The sequence below is a fragment of the Prionailurus bengalensis genome, chromosome D2 (genome assembly GCF_016509475.1).
Source record: "Prionailurus bengalensis isolate Pbe53 chromosome D2, Fcat_Pben_1.1_paternal_pri, whole genome shotgun sequence".
Classification (NCBI taxonomy): Eukaryota; Metazoa; Chordata; class Mammalia; order Carnivora; family Felidae; genus Prionailurus; species Prionailurus bengalensis.
In genome coordinates, this window is record NC_057351.1 from 70,303,182 (window position 1) to 70,319,462 (window position 16,281).

Below are 16,281 nucleotides of genomic sequence, written 5' to 3' on the forward strand. Positions count from 1 at the left end.
GGCGCTCAGTAAATCGAGCAGGACAGATTCTGGCACTAACTTCAAACCAGTTCTCCGAGTTAGGAGACGGAGCTCGTCCACGACGACAGAGCGGAGTTCGGGTCCTACCGCCCCCCGCGCGAACCGAGACGCCCCAGCGAGTGGAAGCCCATCGGCGACCCCAGGGCTGGTCCCAGGAGTCCAGCCTCGGAGAAGGTAGCTCCAGCTGCTGCGGGCGCCCGGCACCCAATCCCCGGGGTGGGCACGCCACCAGCACGGACTGGGGTCGGGGGCCTGGCTGCGGAAGAGCCCTCTGGCTGTGGGAAACGGGTCCCCGAACCGGTGCGGAGACCCGAAGGGAGGTGCAGACGGGGGACAGCAGCGGCAGGAGGGGAGAACCCCTGGCGAGCACCCGACCCTCGAGCGCCGCGAAGTCCGCGGGGCGCGCTCTTCAGGGTGTGCGGCTGCGGTTCCGTGCGCGCCCCGTTTGCCGAGCGCGCTCCCGGGTCCCTTGGAGAGCGCCGGGGGTGCAGAAGGTGCGCTCCCGGGGACTGTGAGCGCGGCGTCGGGATCGCAGAGCTGCCTGCAAACTTTATCCGGCAAGTTCTAGGGGTGCGCGGCCAACTTTGCACGGGCGCCTTTCCCCCTGGCGGTGAACGCGGAAAGCGTGCGGACCCGGCCACCAGTTTTGCAGAGGGCGCCCTCCAGGGGCGGTGCGCGCCGGCCGCTCGAGCAGCAGGCGTCGCCCGCTGTCCGGCCTGCCCGGGGCTGCCCCGCGCGACTCCGCCCCCTGCCACGCCGGGGCTTTTACTTTCGCTTTCGTTTGGGCGGCCTCAGACCCTCAGCGCCGAGGGACCGCGACGGACGCCAGCGCTGGCCGCCCCGCCGCCCGCCGTGCCGGGGCCTGGTAACTTCCGCCCCCGGCCCCCGCTTGCGCCCCTCCCGCCCGCGTGCGCTCCTTCCCTCCCTCCACAACCGCCCTCCCACCTGGCCCTGCTCCCCTCTCATCCCCCCAGCCGGCCCGCAACGAAACTTTGGGGTAAGAAAGGGCCCTCGCGCCCCCCACCCCCCTCCAGCATCGCTGGCTCCGCTCAGCGCGCCCTCCCTTCCCCGCTAACCAGCTGGGACTGCCGGGCAGTTCGGGCTGTTCGGGATTTGGAAAAAGGGGGCGTGGATTGAGACGCGAAGGAGGGGATCGATCTCTCGCAAGGCAGGCAGTGAGCGCTCCGGTGTCTGACGGCCCTGGGCGCCAGTCCCCGCGTCCCTGTTTGTCAGCTGTGGGCCTCGGTCCTCCCTGTGCCTGTCTGTTAAATGGGATCGGTGGTGACCGCGGGCTGACGGTTGCTGCCAGGCTGTAAGGAGGTGACAGGTGCGCAGCCCCTCCGTCGGAGCTCAGTGCGTTGGAGCTACCGTCGTCCTGGCTGGGGCCCCTGGTACTGAGCTCTTGAAGGTCTCTTGAGGAAGTGAAAAAAAGGCAGGCTGCAGGTCACCTTGCTACCGTTCACCGTTGTACTCAAGTTTAGCGTTTATGGGGCAGTAAAATCGCTTGTGGGTTATTCTGTGTGGGTCATTTCTAGGCTGTTTCGCCTGAACTCTTGCTCTGGCAGGCTACGTGGCCCTGTCCTTTGTTTACTTACAGGTTATTTCCTCCTTCGGGGGCTACAGCCTGAGCCCTTACAAAGGGGATGAACACAAGAAAATAACAGTAGGCCTGCCCTCTCCAGGCACAGCAGAGGTGAGATAGGCCTGGATTTTCTTGGGTAGGCTGTGGAAAGCCAAGCCTTGGCCTGACTGAAATGATGTGGCCAGGATTAGGCACCTCACTTGGTCAGCACCCTTATTCTGGGTGAACTTCAGTTCACCCAGAAATCAAGCCTAGCCTCATAGGAGTAAGACATTCGTTGAATGTTTCCTGTCCCTCTGCGCAGCGTTCAGCATCAACCCAGCAACATGCTGTAGGTTTCAGGCTGAAGACCCTTCTGGCCTAATGTTTGGAGGGAAAACTCTGGGAGGCCTCCCACGGCTGATCCATAGACATGAGCCTGAATTTTATGTCTCTGTAGTCAAGTCCAAAGTCCCCTCCACGTGGCTGGGAAGGACAAGCAGTTTAAGCCGCACCCCTGCTTTGACGGAATAGGTCAAGGGTTTACTGAGTGTGCAGTTCCCCTCTGCCTGCAGCACCCCCTGGCCTTGTACCCTCTGGGCTTCCGCTTCTCAGACCTCAGGCCAGATATCTCCTCCCCTGAGAACCTTCCCGAATTCCTCTGAGGCCCAGTCGGGTCCCCCGGGATGGCCACAGATTGTTGGTCCGCAAGGCACTCACTACAATCGCAGCTTGACATTTGTGCCCTCCTTTTATCAAAGTTTGTCCCCCATCAAGGCAGCACCAGGTCAGTTTGCTCACAGCAGTGTCCCCAGCTCCTAGCACACGGCCTGGTGCGTTAGGCTCCCAGTAAGTATTCGAGGAGGAGCTGCCCAGCTCTTCCCAGCACCCCCAACACCATCAGAGCAAAAGTCTGGCTTTCTTAGGAGCTGTTTTGCTTAGGTTTGTCCTTTTTAAAAAAAAAAAAAAAATTGGTCACGTTGTTTTATCATGATACATCCTAGATTCAGCCTTAAAGACTGGCATTAGCAAAAGGCTCCAGGCTTAATTACCACATGTTGAAGGTAGTGTCTTCTGATGGCTCTTGTATAACTTTAACTTGCTAACTTTAAAAAGTATTTCTGTGCTTTGCTAACAACAATCCACACTGAAAAGTAACTAAGTCTATGTAAAAGAGATGAGATAAAATTATCGAGCGTTTCTGCATGCCTGGATTCCTGCTTATCTCCTTTGGGAATGGGGTCATCACTGTTTTCAAGAAACATTTTGCACCCTAATCTGAACGCTCTAACCGCCCCCCCGCTGAACACACAATGCACGTTGCTGGTGATGGTGGAGGGTTGATGAGGTGTTGAGAAACAAGATGGCCACCTGACTTCCCACAGTCATGGTAGAGAGCTCGTGTGGGACCCTCCCTCCCTCTCCGTTCTCTCCTTACTGCCCAGCACACCCCTCAGGTAAGCTGCAAGGGGACGTGATAATACTACTCAGAACTCCTCACAGCCACTGGGTCAGCACTCTGCCATCTTGGATGCCTCCCTCCCCTCAAGCTGGGTTCCTTCTCCCCACCTCCAGAAGTCGTTACTTGTGCTCTGGGGCACAGTGTGTTGTGTCCAGTGGATGCCTTCTTGTTTTCTGACTGAGTTAAAACATCCCTGGGCGAGCCTAACAGAAATGCAGGCCTGCATCTGCGCACCCACTCTGTGCAATTGCTCAGAGATTGAGACCAGCAGACATTAGACTCTGGAGAGGGTTTCCTTTGTTACGGAAAGCCGAGCCCTTCACGGGGAAGGAAACAGGACTGGATGTAGGAAAAATGGCTTTAGTACAGGCTCTACTAAAACTCTCTTCTAACCGGCCATATCACTTTTAGCAGATTCTCTTCCCTTGCGACATTTGTTTCTTCCAGCTTTCCATTCAGTTAATATTTCTTTCGTAGGCACCTTTTGGGTGTTGGGCGCTTCTCCCGTGATGAACTTCGAATTGTTGTGTTTGAGCTACAAATAAGCAGAGTGAAAATGAAAAAAAAAAGACAAAGAGAACAGGGGTGGGGGGAGCTGATGAGATAGGTGTAATCAAGGAGGACCTCCCTATGGAGGTGCCATTTAAGCTGAATTCTGAAGATTGATTATTAGCCCGCTGGACAAAGGTGTCATGTCCAGCAGATGTATGAGTGGTGACTTCCAGAAAGAGAGAACTATGAGCCCTGACAGAACCTAAAATGAGCATAATATGTTTAAGGATGCTGGGAGGCTGCATGGTATAATGGTAACGGGGGGGGGGGGTGTGCTCTGGGTGGGGTGCATGCTGCTGGCTTCAGATCCAAGTCCTGCTCTTTACTCGTAATATAACCTGGGACAAGCTATCTACCTTTTTCTAACCTCACCTTCCTCATCTGTCAAAAAGCAGTGATCATAGGAATGGTCCGACAGCATTGTTGAAAGTATTAAATAAGATAATGCTTACAAAGCAATTAGCACAAGCAAATAATATGTCAGTTTCTATTCTTATTGTTGGTTTCACGTCTTAAAGTAGAGGGAGTAGCAGGTTAGTAAGAGATCCCACTTTTTTTAAATAAAGAGCCAGGTAGTAAATATTTTAGGCTTTTCAGGCCATATGGTCTCTGTCGCAATTGCTCAACTCTGGTTGTGGCAGGAAAGCAGCCATAGGCAATATGTTAACAAATGGGTATGCCTGTATTAACAATAAAACTTTATTTACAAAAATAAGCGGTAGGCCTGAGGTTGCCAACTCCACTACTAGATCATAAAGGGTCTTAAAACCCAAGGAGGTGGGTTTAGATTTGAACTGTTGGATCATAGGGATCTCTTGAAGATTCTGGAAGAGGAAAATAATACAATGGAAATCTATCTATTTTGGTAGAACCCACCGAAAACCGTCTGACACAGAGAGCTTTGGCTTTTTGCAGGTTGCTAATGTTTTCGAACGGGGTTCAAGCGATGCCAGGCAAAGCTTGAGCACCTTGTCACCTGTCAGGAGTGAAGGGGGAGTTTCCTGTTACAGACCTTCCACGGCTTCTCTTACTGGGGGATCCTTTAACAAAATCAGGGGCGCCAGATTAGAAGCTCCCTGAGGGCACAGCTTTTGTTCTCTTTGCTGATGCCTCCTCCCTCTCTGGAACAATGCCTCAAATAGAGTTGGCACTCCAGCATTTAAATGAATGGTTGGTGCCAGAGCCCTGGAGCCTAAACATGCAAGACTGCTCATCTCCAGGTTTAATCAAAAACCTTAACCCCTAGGGGCGCCTGGGTGGCTCATTTGGTTAAGCCTCTGACTCTTGATCTTGGCTCAGGTCACGATCCCACAGATCCCACAGTTTTGTGAGTTCGAGCCCTGCCTTGAGTTCGAGCCCTGCCTTGGGCTCTGCGCCGACAGTGGAGAGCCTGCTTGGGATTTCCTCTCTCTCTCTCTGCCCCTCCCTGGCTCACGCTCTCTCTGTATCTCTCAAACTAAATAAATAAAATTAAAGAAAAATGTTAGAAAAAAAAAAACCTGTATCATCTAATGAGTGCTACTTAAAAGGATCATGAGGCCAGTGATACACTAGATACCAAGGTTCTGGTTTTTTTTCTTCCTTCCAGATGGCAGACGATCAGGGCTGTGGCGTGGAGCAGGCAGCTGGGGACTCAGCAAGCAGAGATGCAGTTGATGCTAAGCCAGACCGGTCTTCCTTTGTGCCATCACTCTTCAGGTATGTTTCCTGGGCTACAGAGGGGCCCCGGGCCCCTCCAGCCTGCCATGCCTCAGCCATCTCCACACACGCGTGGGGAGAGGGGCATTCAGGGCAGGAGGTCCGTGCTGCGCGTGGAAGATTTCCACAGAACCCTGACAGCTGTGTGTGACAACATTAGGGTTCCGGTGTGCACTTCCTGTCTCTGGGGGCAAGCCCAGAGGTGGGGGAAACCAAACTGGCGGTGGGGGGGGGGGGTCTCCGGCTCCGCGGCTGTGCATCTGGGTGGCACCTGCCCAGGAGGGAGGGGCTGTCCGCATCAGAGGTGATTTGCAGGCAGCCTCCTTCGGGGGCAGAGCCTGGGTTGCTGCTGCCCTTTGGGACCAGGTTTGGCTGCCAGGCAGAATCCAGGGGCATGGGACAGGAGGTTTTAGGGTAGCCATCCATTGAAGGAAGCATGCCGTCTGCTGATTCTCACCTTGTCGTTTCTTGAGTCCACTTCTAAAATTCCAGATCTTGGCATTTAATAATAATAATACCAACAACTTAATTTATTGCGTTCTGGTGTGCTAGCTCAGTATGGCACGCCGTCCTCCTAATCCCCGGAGATAGTTCTATCGTTATCACCATTTCATAGGCAGGGAAACTGAGGCACACAGACGTTTACCAGCTTGCCTCTTCGATGACAGTTAATAAATGTCGGAGGGGCGCCGGGGTGGCTCCGTTGGTTAAGCATCCGACTCTGGATTCCGGCTCAGGTTGTAATCTCACGGTTTGTGAGTTCAAGCCCCGCGTTGGGGCTCTGTGCTAACAGTGCAGAGCCCGCATGGGATTCTCTCTCTCTCTCTCTCTTTCTCTCTCGCTCTCTCTCAAAAATAAATAAATAAACATTTTTTTAAATTAAAAAAAAGTAAATGGTGGACCTGAGATGAGAACGTACATGGTACCACCACCACCCAACAGCTCTCCTGTGCTCTCCATTTAAAAGTAGGAATGCAGGGACCCGGAGGGGCCCCTCGCCTCCCCTCACCCTTGGCCATGGGGCGGCAGGCAACAGGGCTTCCTCGCAAGAAGCCGGAGGGCACTGTGGGTCAGAAGCATCAGACTTTTCGGCGTCTCCTAAGCCGAGCCCCACCTGGGAGGGACGGTGACAGAGATCAAAGTTGAGGTTAGGGAGTGCTCCCAAGCAGTGCTCAGGAGGGGAAGAGCCGGTGATGAGGGGCAGCCTGGCTCCCTCCAAACAATCCCAGAGAAACCCTTGGGTCACACCATCCCGGACAGGACTCGGAAAAGTGAGAAGACCTCCACATCCTGGACCTGAGTTCCTTTGGCCTTGGTGGGCATTTAGGGTCAAGGATACCCCATGAAATGAGCAGAACATGCAGCTGCAACTCCTGAGAACTTTCGAAAGCCATAAGGTCAATTGATCCAGTACGAGCCCTTTAGAACAGTGGCCAGCAAATGTTTCGTCAACGGAGCTGCAAAATAACGTTCTAAAATGACACATGCACACACATACTTTTTTTTGTTGTTGTTGTTTGTTTTTTACATTTATTTATTTTTGAGAAACAGAGTGAGACAAAGAGTGAGCAGGGGAGGGGCAGAGAGAGAAGGAGACACAGAATCCGAAGCAGGCTCCAGGCTCCGAGCTGGCAGCACGGAGCCTGACGTGGGGCTCGAACCCGCGAACTGTGAGATCATGACCTGAGCTGAAGTCGGACGCTCAGCCGACTGAGCCACCCAGGCGCCCCTATCTGCACACACATATTTTAAGCTGACCTATAAATTTCTTGGCAAACAGGTGCAAAGGACGTGAGAATATTTCAGTTTTTCCAGGTCTCTGAGTCTTTGGGTTAAGCAGGTTGCCTCTCGGTGACAGAGAAACAGGAACTGTGTAATTGTCATTTTGGAAGTCTTAGTAAAGCCTTGTGGTATACTTCCCAGAAATTATGAAACCCAGCGGTATGTTGTAAATACTAACATTTGAAAATCACTTCTTTAAATGTATTCAGTGGACTCTGAATCCACAGTACTTTTGTAACCACGTTTCTCCCTTAAAAATGTACACGAGCAAGCTGCCTTTAACAGCTGGAATTTTTGTTGTTTCTTTTTTCCCGGAACTCTTGTTTTTTCGCTTTATTTCCCCCCACAGTATTTTATTCTGCTTTATTTCCCCCCACAGTATTTTATTCTGCTGTCATAGATTTAGTTGCTTGAATGATCTCCCCATCGTGCATCTCTGTAACCTAAAGGTGTGCATCAATGCATATGCATAAAGGTTTTCAAAATTTAAAAAAAGTTTTTTTTTTTTGAGAGAAAGAGAGAGACAGAGTGCAAGTGGGGGAGGGGCAGAGCGAGAGGGAGACCCAGAATCTGCAGCAGGCTCCAGGCTCTGAGCTGTCAGCACAGAGCCCGACCCGGGGCTCGAACTCACACACCGTGAGATCATGACCCAAGTCAAAGTTGGACACTTGACCGACCGAGCCACCCAGGCGCCCCTATGTATGCATAAATTTTAAGACATTTTGCCAGGTATCATAAGTATTACAAGAGATTTCTGCTGTGTTAAGTTACTGAAAATTTCTCCGAGACTAAGTTACTGTCTTGACTCTTATTAATTCACAGTTGATCCAAACAAATGTTGGTAAGTCATTAGCACTATTAAATCATTTTTCATCAAGATAATTATTAAATAGAAATTGCATTTAAATGGCAACTTATAATGGGAAAGCGGGCTTTTCAAAAGCTAGCTTATGCATACGTGGATAAATGAGAGCCATTGCCAGAATAAGGAAGCGTTCAGTATCACCTTTTTTGCCTGTTTGTCATTTTTAGAGGTAGAAGTGCTAAGAAACCATGAATAAGTACGTGGGATGGCAACAGTTTTGTGATAATAATGTCACTTAATTCTTTGAATTCCTTCTAAGTTCTGTGCCAAAGAATGACGAATCAATTAGGTCCTTCAGTTGTATCGAAAATAATTACAAATTACTTGACTTACAAAAGGGTTTGTTATTCTGCCCTTAGAAACATTGATTTTTTTCCGTTAATGGGGAGTATGCTCAAAAGGCTTTACCAAAACTTCTCAAAAAACTGTTAATTAAACCTGTTCCTCTTTAGTTGGAGGCAAATTGTTTAACCCAAAATATTCCCAACAGAGATAAGATAATTAAAGTAGCGATGATAAACATTTGTCAGTATCCTTTTTTTTTTTTTTTTGATAAAAAGCTTTTAAACTGTCTGCTTTCTAAAATATTTCATGGTTAAGACCTTAGAGCTGCGAATGTAGCTCATTCACTTACGTAAAATGTCTGCTGTATATTCTAGAAGGACAAAGCCAGTCCTTCTTGTCAAACTAATCTGCCACACCAGATTTGCTTTCAACCAGTAAAGGTCTGATACCATTTCCAGTTCAGCAAATGTGTTATAAGGCATCCCTGTGACAACCGTCTTGTTTCTAATTCTTAGAGGATAGATGCAGGGATGGATGGATGGATGGATGGATGGATGGATGGATGGAATAAAGGAAGGTTGGATGGATGGATGTGGGGGGGGAGGGAGGGAAGGAAAGAGGAAGGAAAGGGCACAAAGAAAACCGGATGCTGTGTTCACTTCTCTCAGTGTTTATTTGCTTTGCTGTCACAGAACTCTAGCTCAAAAGTGATAGTGTCTTTGGAAATAATCAGGAAGTGAAAAAGGCAAAGTCATTATTTAAGAGCCACGACATTCCCTTTCCATTCTATATTTATTTTTATTCAGTATATTTTGTAAACACATCATTGAATTTTGAACAGCCCAGGGTGGCCCCAAACAGCCCCATTTCTAATGCCATCCTTCACCCTTATTAGACTCTTGTGTAAGTAGGAAGCCCATTACAGTGCCTGATTCAAGGAGACCCACAGATACCTATATCCGAATTGTCTCTTAGATGCTGTGGAGGTTTTGACACCATCTAAGAATCAGGGTAGATGAGAATTCTGCTCTTCTTTTACGTGGTGGGAGATGGGAAACAGGGGAGGCAGGATCTCAGGCAGACCAGTTTTTGGAAAAATACACATGCAAGTTGAGGATCTGATCATGAATTCCCTTAAAATATCCTATGTCTGCACCCCTTGGAAGGTCTTTGAGTGCCCTGTTTGAACACCTCTGCCTTAAGATGCATCATTTTACGGAAGAGACATGGTCTGTGGTATTGGGGTTTTTTACCCCCTTAAGTCCTTTGGAAAGGTCCGTAAGCTCAGGTAATTTTCTGCATTCTAGTTCGCTACCTTTTTATAGCATGGCTGATGCTGACATCAAGCTTCATTTATCAAACTAAACAATTATCCTTGCAAAATATTTGAATTCAATTCCATTTTCCAATCAAATATTTGAATTAAAGTAAATGGGCAGGGGCCGGACTTTAGAAGGGTTTGTCTGTCAGTCATATTAAGGATTTGGAATCCTAAAGAACAAGGAAGTCACGGAAAAGTTTAAGTAGAGTGACTTGATCAACCATACCTACCAAAAAAAAAAAAAAAATAGGGCCGGAGCAGCAGAGCTGCAGTGCAGGGCAGGGCCTGAAGGGGGTGCTGTTGCAAATTCTCTGGGCGAGAATGGGAGCGAAAGGCCAGCCGAATAAGACAGGTGGAGCCTTCGCCTTTGGCCCCAGATGTGCCAGGGGTGCAGAGAGGTAGAAGCAGCGAGACTTTGTGACCAAGAGGGCTGAAGGGCTGAAGAGGGGAGAGGCGAGGAGGAAAGTGGCACCTGGACCCCAGGGAATAGCTGAAGTCATATAGTGACCCCTGAGCTGTCTGGCTAGGAAAGGGGTGACGAAATCCATTATTTCTAACAGAAAAACCGGTGTTTGCCACCTTCCATTGCTTCCCTGAACATTTCTGCTGCCTTGGCCCTGCTGCCCGAGAGCGCAGGACGGATTTGGGTGGTGCCAGGGACTTGGCATGTGATGGGACCAGACCCTAAGTGCAACTCCAGACAGTCGGATTTGCCGCAAAGAGCAGGTGTCCACTGTCACATCTGACTGGTCAACACCGTCTACTTTCACTTCTGTTACTTAAGATTCTAAACGGGAGTTGTTTATTCTGCTGAATTTAATTCATTGGGGTGACCTGAAAATGGCAGAGCAAACGGTCCACCTCCACGGAGTGAGGGACGCTATGCCACAGGTCCGACGTGTGAGCGCAGCAACCACTGTGCTGGAGTGCTCCCCGCAGCTGATGGTGGGCACCCTACCCAGACTGTCCTGTCCCCAGCTCCCTTCTCGGGGCGTCAGAATTGCTATCAGGTGGCACCTCTTGCCCCTCTCTAATTGAGGACACGTGCCCTCCCCTGGAGACCTCAAGGATTCTGGGAAACAAGTCTTCTTTTTCCCCCCAAAGCTTGGGAGGACCCAGTGGCCCCAGGTAGTTCCAAGCTCTCAGACTTGTCTTGGCTTTTTTGCCTCACTGTCACTAGATGGCGCCACAGCCTCGTTTTATTTCCATTCCATTGGACCCTGAGTAAACCCAACTGCTCTTTAACTTAATTTTTTTTTTTTGAAAAACAAGAATGCATTAAAATGTTTTCTTATTTCCCGATTATTGAAGAACAGTTGGAAAACATAGGAAACCGCGAAGGAAAGACATGTAAGATATTAACTTAAAATTAGTAAAAGTGTTTTAATTAGTTAAAATTAGTAGAAGTAAAAAGAAAAAAGGAGAAATCGGTATGTGCACAGCCTGCATTCATTTTGAGCCATTGTTTAAGGAACAAGGCCTAAAGTCATCTGCGAACTTATAGAGGGATTCTTCTTGAAGTAAAGGTAACCCAAGCACCTGGCACAGGTTACCGGCCATCCGTGTTAGCAGTGTGGTCCCTGCCCTGAATGTAAACTCAGGTTCTTCTAGAATGTCTAGGCATGGCTACAGAAAATGGCTAATGGCTGAGAATAGCTAATTGCTGAATTTGTAGTATATTAGGAACTATGGGAGGAGGAGGGAGAGCCAGAGGAGTTGGAAGTTGAGTTATCAGGGCCCAGGAAGAGCCCCAGCGACAGTGATGGTCAGGCCAAGCTACAAAGCACACAGATTCTTAGAAAGTGAGCGGAGGCCCACAGCCTGGTGGCACCACACCGGGAGCCATCGAGGGTACGAGGCCAGGCCCCACCCAGCAGCCTCACACGTGTCCTCTCGCAGGCATACCTCAGCTCTGAAATCAGAGGCTTAGTTCTGCTCAAGGTCAGCATTAAGGGAAATAAAAGACAGAGTAGCAAACAGATTTCATGCACTCAGATTTCCCCCGGGCCCTGGTGGAGCCTTTGTGTCCCTGCAAAGAGGTTTGCTTATCCTTCCGTTTACCAGGTGAAGGGGGCAGGAGAAAAGCCTCATTTTTGAAACGTGATAAATCCCCCGTTTTTGAGACGCTGGTTCAGATCCCATGGACTTTGTCTTCCATATCATCTTCGTGCTCTGCCCTGTGTGCTCTTCGAGTGTATTTAATGGGTGCCACAGGGTTATAATTCTTTTTCCTGCATTGCAACTTGGGTTTCTCCACCAGTTAAGTGTTATATGTAAACAGATCCCTGTAAAAAATGTGTGTTATTTGCATAATTATAAGAAAGATCCTGGTGGCCTGTCTTTTCATTTGGAGGGGAGGGTGTTTTGGAAGAAGCAATGCTTTGGAATTAAAGAACAGAACAAAGATAGCAGACCTTAACTCATTCCAAAGAATATGTTAAGCAAAAGCCATTCAATCACACCCACTGATTAAGAGAGGCCAGGTCTGGGCCCCCTAAAAGAAAGAGAATGGTAAAATATACCCAGGGAGTTAACTTTTCAATACAGGAAGTCTTCGAATTCATACTACAGAATACTGGATGCCTGTCTCCGAAATTTGTACGTAGACCGTACTAACGATTTAATGCTGTAATAAATCTTGAAGCAGTGATGACTTTAGAATGGCAACAATGGAGGTGTGGAGATGGACATCCCAGGTTCTGGTTCTGGCCTTGCCTCCCAATCACTAGTTGAGGTACCAGCAAGTCCTTTGACCTCTTTGAACCTCAGTTTCTGCCTCTGCATAATAGGTATATGAATCCCTGTCCACTGGATTGCTTATAAGAATTGAATACAGTAACTGTCAGCTTACTGAACTGCCTGATGAGGAAGAAACTGTACATGATTCCTGACAGGGAAGAAATCATAGAACCGTAACGTTAAAACTGGAAGACGCCTTAAAAATGTGATTTATCCAGCTCCCTCCCATAACAGTCAAGGACGGTGAAGACCAGAGAGGTAAAGTACTTTACCCATAGTCACCCAGCAAGACCAGCACCAAGACCTGGGTCTAACTTGGGGTCCAGCGATCCACCCCATACATCAAGTGCCAGTCACAACTGCAGTGGCGTTGAGCTGGTCAGCCACGTTAATCCACCAGCAGAGTGGGTTTTTTCTTCTACCCACGTGGGTCAGCAAATTTAATTCTTCGTGGAAATTGTTCCCTTTCTGCCCTGCTTCAGCTGAGGGCTTGGCCAGAGTTCCAGCAGGGCTAGCGATGGGCGTTCTGATAGAGGGTCAAGTGCCCGTTTCAGGAGCAGAGAACCACACCTCTAAAGCATGGTGACGGGATCTAGAGACTTTGAAGCTTCCCCCACATGCAGAATAGCTCCAGTTATCATAGGTTATTGCTCTTCTAGAAGGGAAATCATGAGCTAGCTGTATGGTTAAAAGAAAAAAAGTGAAGAAGGGAAGTAAATGATCAGGTTTTCATAGTAATAAAAGTGTTAAAACGCTATTTGTACAGAATTAAGCCTAGGTGCAGAAAACTACTATGAAACTTAAGACCTGTTGTTTCTCGGGGGAACACGCGGTCACAAGTAAGAGTTGTGCAGTGTGGCCTTGCCTGTTCAAACCCTGAGCTTGCTGGAGCTCAGGGTGTTCTGTCTGGCACGCACGTGTAACAGTGGGGTTGTCTGCGGCTCCACAGATGAGGAAGAATGAGGGCCGGGGCACCTGGGTGGCTCAGCGGGTTAAGCATCCGACTCTTGATTTCTGCTTAGGTCATGATCTCACGGTTTGTGAGGTCGAGCCCCACCTCGGGTTCTGCGCTGACAGCACGGAACCTGCATGGGATTCTCTCTCTCCCTCTCTCTCTGTCTCTCTCTTTCTTTCTCAACATAAATAAGCATTACGAAAAAAGAGAGAGAGGACTGAGTCCTGTTAGCTGTTCTAAATTCTAGAGCCCTCCCCCCCCGCCCCCGCCATCATACAGACAGCAGTTTGAGGCTGTTTCAAGAGAATTCTGTCCTTTATCTCCCTCCTGAATTTTTTTTTAAATTCTTTTATCAATTTTTATTGTCAGAGGTCTCTCTGCTTTGTTTTCCAGGGGAGGAGGCAAGTGATGTGAGAAGGGGAAGGAATCTTTCCCTCCATAGCTTATTTTAAATGGACTTTGTTCCCCAAAGTAAGCGTATGTTTGCAAATCTGGGTTCCAGAACAGAATGTGTGGAGCCAGATTTCTCTCTGCTCACAGACCTGAGCGTGGCCGAGGGTTCGGTTTGCCCAGGATATCAGGTGTTACAGCTCTGCTCTGTCAGTGACACACCTTTCACTGGCCGGGACCTTGAACCAGGAAATTGAGAAAAGCATCATTGTGAGCAGTTTGCTTAATAAGGGTGTTGTTTTTACGTGTTCACACTTTCCTCCTTGCATTTGGAGGGGTGAGATGGGGAAGGGTAGTAACTCCTGGATCATTCACTTTGTTCAAGACGATTGAAAAATGATTTCCATGCCTCATTTGACAATTAAGGTTTTTGGCTTGCCTCTGTAGTCTTTTATTATTTGTACGAATGCCTTGCGTGCTTTTATAAGGCGAAAAATAACCTCAAGCATTTGGACTCTGATTCACCACAAACTCCCCTCCGGTTTTTGTTCATTTACTTACATATAATTTTGCCACCTCCTGTAGCTTGGCACTTTGTTGGGTTGCCCACATCTGCACGCTCATCACTTTAAATAGCCGTGTGGTATTTTATTCGACTGAATCTCAGTCTCTTGCTTAGCCATTCCCGTTTCCATGTTTTCACTCTTAAAAATGGTGCCGCTGGCTGCATCTTTGTGGAAGTTTGGGGTATTGTTTCCCCCTCCACTTCAGATCCCATGCTCCTAGAAAGTCACTTTTTCTCTAGGGAGCTGTCCCGGGGTGGGGAGAATGCAGCCGTGTGGAGCCTGGGCATTTCTGCCGGTCAGCAGAGAAGGGGGAGGCCAGTGTGACTTTCCCAGCCCCAGCGTGAATGGTCCTATGGAAAACTCCAGTGTGCGGTTCACTGCTGATTCAGTCACGGGCCTTCAGGGCCAGGCGGGCTGTGCCAGTCTGCTGTCCCCTGCTGAGCCCCGAGCATGTTGAGTTTTTATTATTACAGAGAAGAAGGAAACCCGCTGCCCAGAGTTGCCGGGCGAAGCCTAGTTCTGATGCACAGGGGGGTCCTTTCGGATGGAGACACGAGGTACCGCCTTCAGTCTTTCCTTTCCTCTCTGCCTTGCTCTGTGCCTTGGTATGTCAGGACTGTCGGGGATACCCGCTGTTAAAATGTTGAAACCATGAATGAATCATCCCAAAAATATTTAGACAAAGCAGCTACGAAAACCAGAGCCCTAGTTCCGAATGGAACAGCCCTGGGGAAATGTGTGCCTGGTGGTGTGTTTACTTTCCTGCTGATGAATGTCTGCAAACAGATAGAGCTTCTGGGGATCCTATTCATGGAGACGCTTTAGAAAATAAACAGTAGCAGGTTTGCATGCTTCTATTCCCTTCCAAATATAGACAGGTATAATTCACATCTCGAGCAGCCTAGGGGATCTGGACGAGGATAAAACCTGTATTTATCCACTCCGGTGATGGGGAAAATTATACTCACGCCCAGAGTGGATTGTAAAAGTTCATTGTACCCTTACTGAGGTTTTTTTACTTCTTCACAAAGTAGGCAGAGTATTTTTGTCCTACAATGGTTTCTGGTACGGGTTGCTATAGGCTCTTCAAGGACGTCTCTTTTGTATAAATAACCATCAGGGCTTGGTTGTGATTTTGTGCCTCTTGACTTTGTTGAAATGACTGAGTTGCCCTCGCACTGCAGAATTTGAGGTTCCAAAAAACAGGTCCCTAACCGAAGAAGTTAGGATAAGCTAGTTTCTTCCTGATAATCAATGCTGGCATTGTCTGTGTTCTTAGCAGAGATTTGAGCCTCTCTGAATGTGTCTGGGAAGAGAAGATAATGGTACTTGCTCATACTGGTGAGGAAATGCAGTACCAAGAAAAAATAAAAGACGGTTAGGATTAGGAAGCATTGGTATTCGATTGACTGCCCGTTGCATTTTAGTGCACACTTTTGAACAGTTGCTAAGTTCTGCCAGGTTATGGTAGTTATTGCAATCTTGTTTGGCCCTAAGAGCAGTGATTTCATGGCCAGATTTATTTATTTTTTTAATCTGTGGCCAATTGTGAAACCCAGGAGCTTTTAAAAGGATTTAGAACTTTTAATTCACTGTTCTGGTTTGTCATGAGCCTTGCACTTGTGAGCAAGAATCCTGTGTTTCTTCTCAGCATAGTAATCTTGGCCAAAGTCTTCAGAAAGTGAAAAAGGTCAGGATAAAAGCTAGGTTTTTTTTTTTTTTTCAACGTTTATTTATTTTTGGGACAGAGAGAGACAGAGCATGAATGGGGGAGGGGGCAGAGAGAGAGGGAGACACAGAATCGGAAACAGGCTCCAGGCTCTGAGCCATCAGCCCAGAGCCTGAGGCGGGGCTCGAACTCACGGACCGCGAGATCGTGACCTGGCTGAAGTCGGACGCTTAACCGACTGCGCCACCCAGGCGCCCCAAAAGCTAGGTTTATCAGCAGAGAATTCGCGAAGGCAGAGGAGAAGGGGTGCAGTGGGGGGGGGAGGGCGCAGGTAGTTTGGAAAGTGGTAGAATCTGACTTAAATACTGTGGCCAGTTTTTATTTACTATGTCTTTCCCTGCCTCTCATCTATACT

The 16,281-nt window shown here is 48.6% G+C and overlaps 1 protein-coding gene across 2 annotated transcripts in view; it reads left to right on the top strand.

Annotated features, from left to right (window-relative positions):
- The first annotated feature begins 23 nt into the window (after nt 1–23).
- CASP7 (caspase 7) overlaps nt 24–16,281 on the top strand; it is a 31,006-nt gene continuing 14,748 nt past the window's right edge. Inside the window, exons 1-2 of one of the 2 annotated variants that reach the window (XM_043597595.1) lie at nt 24–195; nt 5,185–5,294. In XM_043597595.1, the coding sequence (XP_043453530.1) occupies nt 5,185–5,294 (110 nt within the window). In that variant the 5' untranslated portion in view covers nt 24–195. Of the gene's footprint in view, nt 196–767; nt 887–5,184; nt 5,295–16,281 lie in introns of those variants that run through there. The other variant, XM_043597593.1, reaches the window with a different exon arrangement.